Source organism: Microchirus variegatus, assembly GCF_963457635.1.
Source record: "Microchirus variegatus genome assembly, chromosome: 1".
In the NCBI taxonomy this organism is placed as follows: domain Eukaryota; kingdom Metazoa; phylum Chordata; class Actinopteri; order Pleuronectiformes; family Soleidae; genus Microchirus; species Microchirus variegatus.
This window is the reverse complement of record NC_139802.1, coordinates 1,025,313-1,042,013: the sequence shown is the minus strand read 5'-3', so window position 1 is coordinate 1,042,013 and position 16,701 is coordinate 1,025,313. Positions and strand designations below refer to the sequence as shown.

Here is a 16,701-nt window from a genome sequence, read left to right as displayed (position 1 = left end):
AAAAAGAAAAATCTGCTTAAGATAATTGTACACATAAAAGCATGTTTTAAGAGTTTAAACAAGTGGCAGGAATACACACACAGTGCTGCAACGCATCATCTGTTCTCTTTATCCAGAGCAACTGCCAGCACTCTGCGCTCCATCTGTGCAGGCCTCCGTCTGTCTGGAGTGGACACCTTCAGCTTCATCTAGAAAAAAAAAATTAAAAAAATACATTACCACAAAAATTAACTCTCTTTGTGTTAGGATTCACTGTTGAACAATTAAAATGAGTATTACTTTAAAATAGCTGGTGTTAAAGGAGCAAAGGGATCACAGTACCTGAGAACGTTGGTCCCTGGGGGAGTTGATCTCCTTCAGGATCTGCAGAGGTGAGCGGCCCTCCGTACCTAGAAAAGTTAAAAAGAAAAAAGTCAAACAACAACATCCTGTTTGTAGATGAAAGGCATAAAACAAACAAAAAAAAACCCTTCCCCACTACACACCTTTCTGCTTGACTTTTCCATGGTGTCCCTTATTTTCGTTGGAGGCGTTCTTAACAGCCACGTGGACGGCGAGGGGGGAGGAGCCTCTCTTGACATTCTGCCCCTGCACTCCTCTGGCTCTCGGTCCAGTGGCACCAAAGCCTTTTCCCAACCACTGCGGCTTAAAGACCACCTGACTGGGACTTTTTGGGTCAAAGGTGGGGCAGCGGATGCCGCTGCAGAGCTGTGGCTGCTCGAGGTTGTTGTTGTTGGTGGTGGTTGTGGTTGGCGGCTCTGAAGAAACAGACGCAGGAGGCAAAGAGTTTCCTTCGACGAGCTCCTCTTTCGTTTCCTCAGAGGACGATGGCATTTCTGCTTCCTCTGGCTGTGCAGAGGGCATCTGAACGGGAGAATCACCTAGTTCAGTGGTTAGTGAAGAATCAGCTTGGGAGTCGGGCTCAACTGTGATTGAAGGAACGGCATAAGAATGATCCACGCCGTCGCCGAGTATTTCTACTGCCACACCAGGTACTGCAGAAGAAGCGCTGTCATGATGCACCTCAGCAAACACCTGTGACGAGGGCGCTCCCTCATGGCAAGTTATCAGGCTCATGCTCAGCCTCTTGTGAAGAGGAGACTCTCTGGCTTCTTCTGCCTCCTCCAGACTAACATCTACCTGTGTTTCTACCTGCACCTCCACCTGGGGATCCTCAAGAATCACAAAGGGGCTTGAAGGACCCACGCTCTGTGGTGGCCCAAGCACGGGAGTGGCGAGGAGGTTAGCATGTTGAGCCAAGGAGCCGTAGGTTTGCGTGGGTTGAGGAGTTAGGAGGGGCTCAGTGGAAGCCAGCTCCTCCTCCTCCTCCTGCTCCTCCTCCTCCACAGCATCACTGAAGCATTTCTGAGGGGTTTCAGTGAATTTGCCTTCAGACTCGTTGTGGAAGAGCATGCCCAGGCGGCGAGCAAAGGACCCCACTTTTGCTATGGAGACAAGTTTAAACACATCATGTCAGACATGATTTATGAGGTAAAAAAAGAGCCATGCTTAAAGTTATCGATTACCCAATAGTTACCTCTCATGGCGTCTCTGACAGGGGTGCGGACAATGCCAATGGTTGGTGAGCGGGGATCAGTGAATGCAAGTGCACACTCGCTCTTCCCCACAGGCCCAATGACCTGCAAAAAAAACCCCCCAAAACATGTTGTGAGGCATTTTAAAAATGGCTCCCTCTGAGCTTACAGTAGGACTACGTCTAGGTCGGAAAGCTAAACGTCAATCTACCTGAATAGGAGTACGGTCAACGTCAGATGAAGGAGAGCGTGGATCGATCAGGTGACTGACGTGACTTTTCGTGACAACTGGTTCTGGTTTGGTCGATGCAGACATCTTACTCTCGCTGGATCCCATGACGCTTACTGAAGGTTGACTCAGGGTAACTGAGGAAGTAGAAAACAAATGTTATTCTATCTTCCTAAGACATAAGACAACAGCTGCATATAAAAGAACAACCAATGTGTTTTTCCATGGTCATTGCCAAGCTATAGATAGCAGTGCGACCTATGGTAAATTTACCATCTGTATGATGAAATGACAGTTTAATCACAACATTACTGAGTATGGTCTACACTGCAGTGCTTCATTTTAAAATCAAAATAACCTATAATCCATACACAAGGGTAATTTAAAAAAAAAAAAAAAGTTTTACAGACTTGAATGAGAACAAATGTAAAATAAATGAGAAATTAAACATTTAGCCTGAATTGAATTAAAAACATTACCCAAAAAAGGCAAAAACCGATCACAATAATCTGCCAGATTACTTGTGCTTACTTTATTAGAAATAAACAAAAAAAATGCTAAATATGACACAAAGGACTATCTGATCTTAAATTACTGGAATTTAAAAATAAAATAAAAGAACAGTACATTTGCACACAAATGCCTGCACAATTGGTGCCTATACACAGTGACACAAACAATAAAATGACATTATATTACATAAAATACGTTGGAGGAAGATATGAGGCTTTTTATAAAATAAATAAAATACTTAAAAACAAGTGCCTTCACATCTACACATGTTATATACACACAACACAGGTATGTGTATGCATGTATTTATACAATATATAACATAGAAACACCATAACGCAGTCATTCTAACGGGCACTAAAACACAGCTAACAACAAGCTAACACAGATTAGGTCGGTTAGCAAGTATCCTCGTTTCATTAGAACTGAAACGTCAGACATTCTCTAAAGTTTAAACACAGAGTATATGAGCGAACATGCACCACATCTTACCTGAAATAACACAAAGACGGTGGATGAATCGCGGAGGTTTAAACTCCTTTCACTAACGCCAGACACTCCGAAGACGAAGTGAATTCACTCACGAGTTTGAAAACATTTAAATGGCGCTCCGCGTACACGCTACTTTTAAACGAGCCAGTCAGCGCACACTTCCGCTCCGCCTCCTCGGCGCTGATTGGCTCAGAGCACGCCGCTCTTGAAGTGGGCGTGGCATGTTTGGGGAGCACACATTTGAAAGTTGATATGAATGTTTGTTCCGTTTGTCACGTGTGTGCTGTGGGATTAGATTATGTTCAAACAGGACAGACGTTACTCTTTTCAGGGAGGTTAGGGAGAAAAATGTACAAAACAAAACATGCATTTCTACATTTATCCAAGGAAGATGGAGGTTGAAAATGTTGTTTAAAAAAAGATGCATTAAATCAAACATACCAACAAAGGGTTTAATCTAAAATGTTATGATAATATCTTCTTTATTTTGAATAAATGAACAAAGTTTATTGCATAGAAGTTGTGATCCCTTTTCCCTGATCAGGAAATATTGTACAACTGATACCTGAAAAACTGAATACATTACCAACAGGTTTGGAATCAAAGCTTTATTGCTGAATATTATATTAAACATTGCAGTCAGGATTAAACTAGCCTGAAAACAATTATAGTGCAACAATTATTTTACAATACACAATATGGCATTATTTTACAATGAAGCATGTTGTTTTACAAGAGCGCTATGGGGGGAAAAAAGGCAACATAAGAGCCTGCAGAAATCATTATCAATGATGTTTCAATTATATGACCCAACGCACGATTAACATCCCACACCCAACCCCCAAAACACACACATACTGTAATGTACACACATACACACAGTAACAGTCCTGCTGGTTGTCAGTTCATTGTCTCCTGGCTGATAAATGATTACCAAAAACATTAAATAATAAACAGGTAAATCGGTAACAGAAAAACAAGCCACTATTTTGACTTTGACTACTTTTGACTAGTGTTTGTACTCTGGACTGTTGAAAGTGCTTTTGATAAAAAGCAAGACAATTTTTTTATTTGTATTTTTTTTTTTCTTTAAATGTCATTGCAACACTGTACCTTTAATTTACATTGGAGATGAGACACAAGAGAACGAGAGAAACGGTTCATTTACATCCTGCCGTTGAGAAACAAAACGTGAACATCGAGTTAACGGAAATGTCCACTCCACACCGGTGCTTAGTGAAATCAAAAGTGATTCATTCATGCGTTTTCATTTACTTTCTTCATTGAGAACAAATCTAAAAACAAACCCAGATCCCCAGGTCAACAGAGTTAGAGGAAATGGACGAAACCATCAAACATTTCAAATACAGCGACATAACTGTATTACTGCTGCCAGCTGATTTCCCTCCAAGTGTTTAAAACATACAAGCACAAAATTAAGTCTCGAGGATGGAAGATAAGTCACAGTGTCTCTTTTCTCGCTAACCATTACCACTCCGATTCCCATTCCTTCAGTCGGCCAAACATTTACCTCCCAGCAGGACACATTCACACACGATGAGCCCACTCCTGGCTGTACATCATTCAGTCCCACCTTCCACTTCTCTCTGGCAAAAATGAGCCAATAATGTGTCCAAGTCCCGGCGATCGGCAGCACCATACAGCGAGCTCTCGCCCATCATGCTGAGAGCCATGCGCAGCGTAGACCAGATGTTGTCCGACATCATGGTTGCTGCCGCACCTCCGGGCCCCCGAACTGCTCTCGCCCCGTCCCCAGACGCCTGCTGCTGAAGAGACAGAGCTTCGAGGAAGTGTTCCACTGCCTCTCTGAGGACACAGGGGGAGGGAAGCAGGACAAGATGAAAAGCTGATTTTAGATAGATAACACTTAAAGGTGCATTATGTAATACATCTAAACTGCAACTGGCCATAAAATCCTCCTAATGTGTCACAGAGACTCAGGAATAATGTTCATATAACAAACTGAACTCACCAACAACAACAGTACAGACAAAATATTCACATTAAAAAAATCTTTTGCAGACTGCAAATCATGTTTTTGCATGTGGCGCCACCTACCGCCGTCTACCAATCATTGCAGTCAGTAGAGTCTCAGCTGCCGAGCAACCACGGGTTGCCAGTTACGTCAGAAAACGAAACCTAAAAGACCTCGGTATTTTGAATTTGAACGTAGTAACCGTTTTTGGCCACATTCTTACATATGGCACCATTAAATTAGCTGCAACATTCTGTTAATAACTCAATGTTGTGATTCAACCTTAATGTTTTTATCCTCCACACAATCCTTTTGACTGAATTTACTCAGTCTAATAAGGGTAGAGGTTTTAAAAAGGTTTATTGGTTGAAGTTGAATATAATACCTATAAGTAGCTTTGTGTAAGTAAGTGTATAATAGCTTTGTGCTTAGGGCCAAGGGCCTTAATTTAGGGGGGCTGCCATCCATCTCATGCATTTTGAATCATAAGCTTAATATAACTACACAAATAAAGACATAGGACATCCTTTCTGATATGTGCATTTGGCAAAGGGAGGTGTGAGCAGTCAAGTCCTCCGTATGTTACCATATATCTCAACATAAAATATCACTAAATCTTAAATACTGGACTTTTAAACATAAAACCCCGACACATTTGCTTTGTAAGGCCCTGTTCACATCTATTATTAACATCAATCATGGGTGACTGGATCAAAACTGGACAGCTCTATGTACATCTGTACATCATTTCACACCTTGGGTTAGGATGAAATCTTATCCACATGGATACAGAACAAAACATTCATTATATTTATCCTATTATATCCTTTCGTCTTGAAAAGGTTTTCTATGAACACAGTATTTTGTCGTGAAATGTCTTCATCTACACCACGTAATGACTCGACATGCTGCAGTACACATGCCGGGCCTATACACGGCGCTGTAATGTTGCTCCACCAAACAAGGCGAAGAAGACATTGAGCAATGATCATGTGCACAAGGCATGTGTGCACACATTTTTTTTAAATAAAGCTTTATGCCAACCAGAAACAGAGAAGAAAGAAGGCAAGAGGATGATGACAATGATAATGATGAAGAAAAACAACAGTGAATGTCAGCACAAGAGGTGGGATTATGACATCATTTCCCCCAAAATGCAATGGATTAGGGGTATTCTCTCAAAATGCTGTTTCCGTGTGGATATGATTTAAAAAACAACAACTTGTTTTGGTGTGGACAGCACCTGATTCTCCATCTCCATGTATCTCTTATGACCACTTGTGATTGAATATCACTCTCCTACACCTACATACAAGTCCTTTTAGAGAACACTGGGACATTTTTAGCCAGTCTAAAAAACACGGGTCTTTTGTCATTGTGATTGTGTGTTTATGTGGGATAAAGTGAGGGGGACAAGGACAGGATGAGGGAATTAATGTGCTTTAAAAAACAAAAATAAAAAATGAATATCTGTGATAGCCAGATATGTCTTTTATTGTGGTGCAGGTATCAGATTACGAATGTGATTTATGTGATTTGATCTCAGCTGTGCACTGGATGCTGCAAGTTAACCACTTCTAATTGGATCAACTGAGATGGATGTTGATACTGGGTCTGAACAGGCACTGGGAGTAGTTTTTTCTAATCAACAACTATAAATAAACATACTGTTTATTTACCTGTGTGCTCCTAAGTTGACACAGCTAATGCCCAAATTGTAGCGACTACGGATGAAACCTGGCTGCAGCTCCAGTGCTCTCCTGTAGGCGGCCACTGCCTCCTCTGAGCGACTTCCGTTGGCCAGCGTTGCACCCAACTTATTCCACAGCAGGTAGTCCTGGGAGAGAGAGAGATGATAAGAAGGTGAGTTCGGAAAAAACAAACACTGTGAACACACAAATCAGGATCTCAGCATTGGCTTCTGCACCAACCTGTGGTGTGACAGAGAGAGCAGCACTGAAACAGTCTACTGCCTTATCATACTCTCCACTGAGGTTGAAGAGAACCCCCAGACCACACTGCAGCTGGGGGTCCACCTGGGCTGGGTCAGAGTTGGCTGCACGCAGGAAAAGCGACTGGACGTCTGTAAACAAAGCTCTAGAAAACAGAAAGAGAGTGAGAGGTTAGTATTTCAATGCTACGTTTTCTGTTTAGAAACTTAACTATAGGGTGAATTCCAATTCCTCGCTTAACCCTCAATCTCAAAAATGTGTTCTCCCTCTAGTGCAAGTGCTGTCCCGATTCTCAGAAAAATTAAGTTGAGGGTCAAGTTTAAGGGCTGTATCGCCCTCAATATTAAGATTTTCCAAGACCACCCTTGGGAGGAAGGGCTACCCAGAATGCATTGCGTGTTTTCACATAACAAAGATGGCGCCGAAAGCAGCGAAACGAGTACGCTACAAATTAAGTATTTTCTTTGTTAATAGAGATATAAAAATGATGAAAACCATTGTATTATCTTAGTTTAGGCCCATATTATGGATTACTGACGTCATTGTTGCGTAACATTTATTTTTATTTGACCATCTTTTGTCAATAGTCGGCCGGTGTGGTTTACTTTTCAATAAGTCGTGGTGTGTGGTAACTGTCAGCTGAATATTTGTATGAGTATCATCTTATAACTAACTGACAACCTAATAACTTGACTGACAAACGGATCGTAATAAATAATCCTGACGTAAATGTGTTCTTCTTCTTCTTCTTTTTTGGAGTTGACAGACTGGACGCAGCTCAACAGACTGGACGCAGCTCAACACTTGGTTTTGAGGGCCAGTTAAGATTGAGGGTTAAGATAGGAATTGGACATTATACTCACTCTGGCAGCAGAGACCCGAATCGCTCCCTCTCCTTCTCCTTCCCCGCGTCTCCGGAACCATCCGTTTGTTGTTCGAGTTCACTCTGCTCCCAAACAGAGCGGTATTTTGGATTGTGTTTTAGCCAATCGCGAAGGGTCTCACAGGCCTGCCTGTGCAGCGACTCGTTGGTAAAACTGACAGCCAACGCCATCAGAGCAGTCAGGTTGTCGTTCTTCAGGTCTATACATCTGCATGAAAAAGGTCAAATAAATAATATTATTATTTTTTTATCCAATGATCCATTTAATCCAGATTTGTGGAGAACTATTTTGCAATTGCAGTCTTTGATTATCACTCATAATCATTCAGAATTTCCCCAAAATCCCTCAAAGAAAACAGACCAGCTCTAATATCTTGTTTTTTTGCAGTCGTCGTGACTCTCATATTGCAATTCTCATTTCTGACCTGCGGAGGGCGCTGATTGCAGCAAATTCTTGCTCGTTTTCTGCCTGACAGGTTCCCAGATACTGCCAAGCCTGCAATTAAAAGAAAACAGATGCAACCACACCAAAGCATCATGACAAATGCTTTCTATCAGGGAGATGATCCACTTTAATGAAATGTAACAAGATTTATTGAACTGTTTTTGAAAGTAATAAATTCAAAAACTGAAATATGCAACTGAAACTGCAGGCTTTCCAGAGGCTCACCAGCGGGTTGTCTGGTTCTCGCTGTACGGCGCTTTCAAAGAAGCGTACGGCACCAGGAATGTCTCCTGCCTCCATCCTCTTCACTCCCTCTGACAAAGGGTCAGGATGGGATAAATAAGGGTTGTCCTCTTCAAACTGATATCCCTGTCGCAGACACGAGCAGAAAAACAGAAGCTGCTGAGCTCATTTCTGTAACAGGGAACCACGCAGAACCAGGTGCACAACATGCAGTTAAAACGTAATGCAGCGTTCTTTTCAGTGAGATATGCATGTGCATAATTTAGGACTGCACAATATATCATTGCACATGAACATATACATATTGCAAAATATACACTATATTACAAAGACCGCTTGAACTGTGATAAATGAGAACTGTTGCTTGTGCAACAATTACTTTCTTACTACAAAGGTAAATTATTCTTTTTGCTTTTTCTCGCAAGATATACCACAACTATTTCTTGGGCAGAGCAATAAGAGAACTGGTTTGACGATGTAGAGACTATGTAGTTGGATTTAAATTTAAATGTTTCCATTTGTTTAAACGTTTGTTTAAATCCAGATAAGCAGACAATGTTTTAAGGGAGGCATTAAGATGGTGTGTATTTTCAATAAAATCTAGTAAAATGTTCATAGAGTCTGCAGAGGCTTCTCTATCGTCTGGGTCCATGTTTTTTTATATTTCACTTTTTTACTTTCTGTTTTTAGGCAGTATTTTCATGCTTTGGTATTATTCATTTGTTTTTATACTATGCTGTGTGTCTGTAATGCTTTTGTTTTGTAAAGCACCTGTGGGTTGTTGTAAAGGGGAGAGAAATGAAGTACATTACATCACACGTTAGCGGTGAACCCAAAGCAGAAAGATATCAAGTGGGAAGCAGCATGGAATCATGGGAAGTGTTGGTTTTGTGCTTTACGGGAAGAGCTTTGCCAGAAAAACATGCAGTAAATGGCAATGGGTGGTTGTGATCCATTAGTGAAAAATAAGACAATACACTGGCTCACTTGTAGTACTAAGTATTTCCTTCCTCACTCCCATTCTCTTTCTCTCATTCTGAAGGTGGCCAAAATGAAAAGTGAAAAGACCAGATGCTGATCCATAACCCTAAACAGAAATAAGGATTTTTGTGGAGTTTTGGACATTTTAGAAAAATAATTACACTACTCTCCATTAGTCTCCATTTTTGGATATGCTAATGCAGCTTTGTTGCACATAATGGATTTATTACGCAATATTCAACGTTATCAAATCACACGTTTTTCCCTTATATCATGCAGGGCTATCAAAATAGCTGAAATCCTCCCATATACAGTATAAATTTCCTCAGCAGAGAGTTGATGTGTGCAGGTTGACATCTACCTTGTCGTATGATGAACTGAGTAGCTGATCAAAGTCAGACAGCCAGGGGTGGCTCTCTGCATCCCTCTTTGCCATCTCCTCCCACTCCTCCTGCAGCTTCTCCCAGAAATCCACATCACTCTGTCAAAACGGCAGAGATACACATCATTACCTCACCTCTCGCATCATATATCAATCCTGTATTACACGTTTGACCTTTAGTTTTCCAACCAAACGGGAGACAAGTGCGTAATGATGGTATTTTGGAGCACAACAAAGTCAAAAGAAAGAGACACTGCCTATTTAAAATCTCCATTTCAAACTTCAACTTCCAGGGCACAGTGCACTGTGACCTTCACGTTTAATACTCAGCAGCTTCGCCTTTTTTAGCTTGGCGTTTGAGCAGTTCTTCTCTCACCTCCACTGCAGCTTTGGCTTGTTGGAAAACTGGTCCGGTTGTGGTGAACTCATCTACCCAGGCTTCAGCTGACTCCTCTGACACCTGAGCGGCAATAAGAGCATTGACAGGGACAGAGTGAAGTCTTCATGTCTGCAGCTATTAAAACATATTTAAGTTGAGGCTGGTTACATTAAAAGAGCAACAAAAATATAGAGGAAAGTGAATGAAATGGTGGAAAAGATGAAGGAAGACACTGCACAGCACAGAAAAAGCACAGAAAAAGCTCATTTTCACCCATTCCTTCCTTTTCTTTTGAAATCAACTCCTTATGGTTTCGAGACAGAACATGTTGCAACAGCAAATCATTTAATGCTGAATGTGTCTTATTCAGTAGAACTAAAACAAAGTACGACACTAGCAGCACAATGAAAACATAACAATTGGTGATTGTTGTGATCATAACTGGCTCTGACTGGAGCCAATGTGAGCATTTTTAATTGATGGCAGATTGGCGATTTCCCCCATCAATTTCACCATTTACTTCATATTAGCTGTGTTTCATTTAATCACACATATTTGAATACAACTCTGTCTGCCTCAGTGAACGTCAGCGCAACTCCAGTTTACAACAACGACATATTCAGTGTTTGTGCAGAATATGAACCTAAACGCTCAGGTATCAGTCCATCTGTGCAACAAACTGTGCAGTTCTATTATGTAAGCAAATACAAGTACAGGGTTACCCTAACCCTGACTTAATACAGGCAGATACTAAAAGGTAATGGATCAGGGGCCACAGAAGCTGATTGTGACATCCATAAAAACTAATAGAGATACAAATACTAAATTGCTATTGCTATTGCTGCTACGACCACAGAGGTCCTACCTGCCTGATGACCTTGGCCCACTTCTCTGCCTGTTTAGCTTTAGTCTTTTCAATCTTCTTATTCCTGTCTGGGGGAACCAGAGGAAGACTCCCTCCCCCTGTCTCCATCAGGAACTATGGCAGAAGGCGAGGTGGGGTGGTGGTGGTGGTGGTGTTGGGTTATGTGGCAATGTTTCAGGAAGTCAGCAGTTTGTAAGGAGGTTTTTTTAGAGGCATAGGCATAGTAGGAGTAATTTTGAGTAGCAGCAGGAGGAATGGTAGTTGTTAATTGAGGGAATGGCAAGCCGAGAGTTTGAAGGCAGGTCAAAAAATAAGAAAAGTACATGTTAGAGGGTAACTACATAAGTACATAAGTACAATGAAGCCATGTTAAAGAGTCTACATTTAGTCCATTATATTCAAAAGCAAAATATGAAAAAGATGAAAAATTAGAGACATGGATGGCTCGGTGCCACTTTTTCATCCCTAATAAAAAGTAAAACTGCTGGTAAATAAATTAGGGACAATATGTCAAAATGTCAATCTATCAAGTAAAAATATTTTACATAATAAATGCCTTAAGAATGTTATTTGACAAATTTAAATGTATTGGACACCAAATCAAAATCGATGTGTTTTACAACATTTAGCATGGGTAATGTTTCATTACTGCCTTCTTCTAACTCTTTCCTTCGTCTTTTTTTTGCAGCAATATTCTGTATAGACTCAGTTAAAATTCTATAGGAAATGTATGAAATTATTAGACACTATGGACTTTTGAATTTGGATCCTAATTAATTATAATAATAAAATAATTTTGACTTCCATCTCTTCAATTTTACAGTAAATAATGTCTGAATTTCTTCATTTCAAACTTTTCATCTGTCGTTTTCTTTTCTGGGTCGAACTGGAATCTCCTGTATCCTGAATTAGGGTAAATCAGCCTTTTTATGCCTTAACTGAATGCTGGGCAAAGATAACACTTACAACCAAACTAAATTGGAGCTGGACTGTGTATTAAAAACTAAATACTAAGAGAAGAGCCTGACAGTTCTAAGATTCTTCTCTGTGCTAAATAAATCCCATCTGCACAGCTATGAAGCCATGAGCTTCATATTACAGCCAGTGTAGAAGCTGTTTTTGGTTACATTTCTGGAAAATGTTACTCTGCATCAGATACTGGGGTGATGAGTCACGAGGCCAAGTCTATACTGTATTAGTTAACTCAAACGTGCTTCCCCAGTGAATTCCCAGACGCAACCGTCCCCTCCTCAGTGGGCAGTGACTCGTACCTGGTTGAGGTTGGAGGCCCAGTTCTGAGCCTCCGCGGCCTGAGCTTTATCTGTGAGCTGTCTGTCTGTTCTGCTCTCCACTGTGACACTGCCCTCGCCAATCTGCCTAACGAAACGCAGGAACTACACAACAACGGAAAAAGATGACAACAAGAAAGCATTCACCATTACCATGACTAAATGGTCAGGTTTATACTAATACACCGCTGGTTTCTTTCCAATCCAACTACTTTCTTCCCACAAGAAGACCTTGAGAAAAAAAACATAAACAATGAAGTATGCTGCCAAACGACTAAATCTAATAAAAGAGAAAGGATATGGTGACATATATGTAAAACGAATGGTGTGAGGCATAACATAAGGGTCCAATGGCAAAGCCAGAAACCCACAAACATACTGCTCACCTCTGTGTTTTGTAACTTGGGGTCATCAACCTTTGCGACAAGCTCATTGGCCGTCTGTCTGAGCTCCTCCCCTGCCTGATACTCCTTTGTCCTGCAAGGTTAGTGACAAAAACATGAATATTACAATGTGAGGAATTATACGCTCAGAAGAAACAGTTCTAGTTTATGCTATATATATATATTAAATGTTGTACAGGTGAGTTCTGGAGGTCAGTATTTGGACATCTGGCCAATAATACACAGCAGCTTTCACTTTCAGCTGAGATGCTTCATTTGATTTTGACAGAGCTCATGCTTGGACACGCTCCATGTCATCAGTCAAGGTTAAAAGTTTGAAAGATTTAAATACAGGCACAAGAATATTATCAAGGTTTATGCAAACCCTTTCGCTACCCATGCCATTGTTCTTTTTTACTCTCCCATGAATATGTAGCCTACGCTCCACATTTATTGTCGTGAGGCTGAAGAAGCTATTTTTTTATTTTTTTATATTTTTTTTTTTAAATCTGCATACTTTCAAAAGTTTATATCCTATTCCCCTAACCCGTACGCTAACCATTCATTTTCCTTTTCTCCCAGGTCTCCAAGCCACAACTTCTCCTCCGACTGCTCCAGATATTCCTCTGCCCAGCGCCCAGGATCTGGATTTGAAGAAAAAAAACAGCAGGGAGGCACATTGTAAAAATAAAAAAAACGTCAAATGATGCAAGCTCAAAATGATTCATGTCAGGCACGTTGGCTTTGATGTCAGCTGAAATTGATACATGGCGGACTACGCTGTATGTTTCCAGAGCAAAAGACGGAGCAAGTAAAACGAACTCCACCTACCTGCAGCCTCAGCAATAAACTCTCTCGTCCAATCAGCATCCGCTGTATCACCGAGAGCGATGAGGCCCGGCGCAGAAGCAGATTCAGAACCTGAGAGGAACTCGGCCGCCCAGTCTCCAGAGAGAGCCAGTGCTGCCACATCTGGAGCTATGAAACCAAAGTGCAGAAAAACACTGACAACGGTTCACGACACCCAAACCTTAAATGCAAAATGTGCATAAAAAACAATAATGATGATGATTTCAATAAAGTGAACCTCTCTGTGGAGCTTGTCTGTAGCTTTGCTGGTCAATTTGCTGCATCTCCTCCAGCAGTTGACCCATGTCAAATGTGTGTGGGGGCCGTGGGGGAGCCTGAAGGAACTCATTCACCAGCTGCAACAAAAATTAAGAACAGCACCTCGTAAAATGATTTGATTTTTTATTTCTGTTTTATCAAACATTATTCAGCATCACACAGCACTAACCTCTTCTTCTGTTGCAATTTCAATAGGTGTGGGGGGAATCTGGGATAAAAATGCAAATAAAAATAAATGAGTCCCATGCCAGCATTTAACATATGGTTGGAAAAATGCAGATATTGTTAGAAGCTATTCATCTTTGAACTAAACAATGAACAGATATCTACAAATTACTCACCGTAGGTGTCGAGCGGTGCCGCCATGCCCCCCCTTCCGTGGTCATATGACTGGTCAGCTTCATGAGGGGATTGGCTCCCCCACATTCTGCCTCCACCAACTCCCGCATCGCCATGGCAACACAAGGATGAGGCAAACCCAATCAGATCACCTGAGAACTGCAAAAAGAGTGAAGAGATGTGTGACTCTTTCTGTGTTTTGGAAAATTCCACAAAATTGAGTCTGGGTTCAAGAGAGTTCGCAGAATCAATGAAGCACAGAGTTAGTTTTTCTGATCGCCGATGTTCAGGCAACTTCAGCCCTCGAGGGCGTCCACACAACACTGCGCGCCTCGCGTCACATTAGCAAAGTCAAGCTCCATGCCTCCATCTGCTGTTTTTCCATATCCTGACTGAAGCTGAACCATAAATAATGTGGACATGATGTCTCATCAGGCACACAGACACTCACTGCACATTTCACTCTTCCAGTCCCACTAGTTCAGCACATTCCACTGCAGCCTTTATAGTGAGGGGGAAAAACTTTTAGTTATTTTTTGAAGCTACGTCATCATATCATACACAATTAAATGTGATACATGGCTGGTTATGGACGCTAAATAATTTCATAGTGACTGACTTTTACAATGTTAACCTCTTGTATTACTTGCTACTGTTAAACAGTACAGTACTTAACATCAGGAACGGAGTACATTTACTTGAGTACAGCACTTAAGTACAATTTTGAGGGATCTGTACTTTACTCGAGTATCATTTTTGGGGAGTACTCATGACTTTACTCAAGTACAGGAAAATAGAGGAAAATATTGTACTGTTTAATCCAATACATTTCTATCCATAACCGTGAGTACATGTTACTTCTATTAAAAAAAAACAAAAAAAACAACTCCATGGTCAGATTTAGTTGAGATACGAATCCATGGATGAAACAAAGGATGCGGACGCAGCAGGTCCATCTCGGGAATGTGCCAACCCGTGGCCCCACCTCGTCAGACCTCGTCATTTCAATTTTCTGAACAAGTTAAAGGTGCATTATGTAATAAATCTAAAGCAACTGGCCATAAAATCCTCCTAATATGTCACAGAGACTCAGGAATAATGTTCATATAACAAACTGAACTCACCAACAACAACAGTACAGACAAAATATTTGCATTATAAAAATATTTTGCAGACTGCAAATCATGTTTATGTTTTGAAATCATGTTGTGGCATGTGGCGCCACCTACCAATCATTGCAGTCAGTAGAGTCTCAGCTGCCGAGCAACCACGGGTTGCCAGTTAAGTCAAAAAACGAAACCTAAAAGACCTCTGTATTTTGAATTTGAATGTAGTAACCGTTTTTGGCCACATTCTTACATATGGCACCTTTAATGATCGTGTTCTCTTCAAGTGTTTACTGTGTTTATCAAAACAAAACTTCATCACCGCCTACAAAAATGAATCTGCAAACTTGAGGAAGCATGTCAAGGTGCGTACATTGAAATACACTTCCTTACATTTCTAAGTGAGAGCGTTGCCATTGTGCTATTGTGAGAAAACAACATGGTAAAATTATGAAAATGACTTAATTTTACTTCAATTGCTTTTACATTTTTCAAGGTATTAACATGAACATTTTCCATAACTCCATGTAGGACGTTTCTACATGTAAATGTAAGAACTGTGGCAGCAGTAATGCAATATTTAGAAAATGTACTCTTGTACTCATGATACTCAAGTACTAAAAACAAGTACTTTTTACTGAAGTAGACATCTGACTGTAGTACTTTTACTTGTACTTGAGTAAAATTTAGCAAGGGGTATCTGTACTTTTACTCAAGTAATGAAACTGTGTACTCTGCTTAACATCATATTTACTGTGTAGGTAAGTAGGTATAAAAGCTACAGAACAGTTTCCATTCTACAAGTGGACTCTTTAAGCAACAAATAACAAGTGACAAATAAAAGGCTTATGTTATTCCTAGTGAACAGATGTAGAACGATGATTAGGGTCAAAGCAAAAGAGGATTAGTCAGATATTAATACACTATCTCAGACAGGTGACATAAACACTCGCATGCACAATACCTACTGCATACAATAGGTCCATCACACAAATTCCACCTTTTGTTATACAAAATCACAAGCTAACAAGCAACACACTGCTACAATCCAGATGCAAACCCACGGGTTTTTAATCAAACTACTGTCACTGTGTCAGTGTCTGTTCTGCAGGGAAGACGCTAACTGTATTTCAGTCATTATCTGCAATAACATTAGCTTGGTCTGCGTTCACTCGGTTTTCAAATGCGACAAACAGCACATTAAAGAGCTAGTCGAAATAGGAACATGTCAACATTTAATAAGTCGTTTCGCTGTGATCAATAGCGACTCTAGCTAACGGCAGCTAACAGTGGAGGCTAGCTCCTGTACAGGAGGGCTAGTGCGGAGATGACTGCTGAAGAGACGGGTAGCATGGTGTTCATCTCACCGCCGACAGCTGCTGCTGGAGCCGAACCGTCCGTCCCTCCCTCCTCTCCGTCTGTTTTTAATTCCTTCTCCGGACACAAGTTTCCGCAAACACCGCGTCAAACCTCCCGGGAACCGTGTGAAAACAGCCACCAACGTCGTTCGCGTTGCTCTTTTATTTACCTTCCTTCGCCATGACCCACAAAACACGTCTCT

General features: G+C 41.0%; 2 protein-coding genes across 4 annotated transcripts; both read right to left on the bottom strand.

The window, feature by feature from the left end:
- cdca3 (cell division cycle associated 3) lies at positions 1-2,807 on the bottom strand. Its single transcript, XM_083894126.1, has 6 exons — positions 2,770-2,807; positions 1,747-1,901; positions 1,538-1,640; positions 486-1,445; positions 322-389; positions 1-188 (listed from the first exon to the last, which is right to left on the bottom strand). The coding sequence occupies exons 2-6, from the start codon at positions 1,870-1,872 to the stop codon at positions 96-98; spliced, it is 1,350 nt and encodes a 449-aa protein (XP_083750252.1). The 5' UTR covers positions 1,873-1,901; positions 2,770-2,807; the 3' UTR covers positions 1-95.
- A 640-nt stretch (positions 2,808-3,447) lies between these two features.
- Positions 3,448-16,678, bottom strand: pex5 (peroxisomal biogenesis factor 5). Of its 3 annotated transcripts, XM_083900172.1 has the most exons (17): positions 16,508-16,678; positions 14,037-14,193; positions 13,865-13,903; positions 13,655-13,772; positions 13,399-13,545; positions 13,127-13,211; positions 12,571-12,661; positions 12,167-12,289; positions 10,896-11,009; positions 10,028-10,111; positions 9,631-9,750; positions 8,271-8,414; positions 8,026-8,096; positions 7,581-7,808; positions 6,697-6,862; positions 6,445-6,602; positions 3,448-4,596 (listed from the first exon to the last, which is right to left on the bottom strand). In XM_083900172.1, exons 2-17 carry the CDS (start codon positions 14,148-14,150, stop codon positions 4,350-4,352), a joined length of 2,049 nt encoding a protein of 682 aa, XP_083756298.1. In that variant the 5' UTR covers positions 14,151-14,193; positions 16,508-16,678; the 3' UTR covers positions 3,448-4,349. The 3 variants fall into 3 exon arrangements, with proteins under 3 accessions (XP_083756298.1, XP_083756299.1, XP_083756300.1); XM_083900173.1 differs by lacking the exon at positions 10,896-11,009; XM_083900174.1 differs by lacking the exons at positions 10,896-11,009; positions 12,167-12,289.
- Between the last annotated feature and the right edge of the window lie 23 nt (positions 16,679-16,701).

What these genes read in the sequence shown, in the direction of transcription:
- cdca3 (XM_083894126.1), bottom strand. Translation starts at nt 1,872, where the DNA reads ATGGGATCCAGCGAGAGTAAGATGTCTGCATCGACCAAACCAGAACCA. An exon ending in TTGACCGTACTCCTATTCAG is followed by an intron (nt 1,641 to 1,746) that starts GTAGATTGACGT and finishes TTTTTTTTGCAG; the next exon opens with GTCATTGGGCCTGTGGGGAA. An exon ending in TGGAAAAGTCAAGCAGAAAG is followed by an intron (nt 390 to 485) that starts GTGTGTAGTGGG and finishes TAACTTTTCTAG; the next exon opens with GTACGGAGGGCCGCTCACCT.
- pex5 (XM_083900172.1), bottom strand. Translation starts at nt 14,150, where the DNA reads ATGGCGATGCGGGAGTTGGTGGAGGCAGAATGTGGGGGAGCCAATCCC. An exon ending in GCAATCAGCGCCCTCCGCAG is followed by an intron (nt 7,809 to 8,025) that starts GTCAGAAATGAG and finishes TTTTTCATGCAG; the next exon opens with ATGTATAGACCTGAAGAACG. An exon ending in CTCTCTCTGTCACACCACAG is followed by an intron (nt 6,603 to 6,696) that starts GTTGGTGCAGAA and finishes TCTCTCTCCCAG; the next exon opens with GACTACCTGCTGTGGAATAA.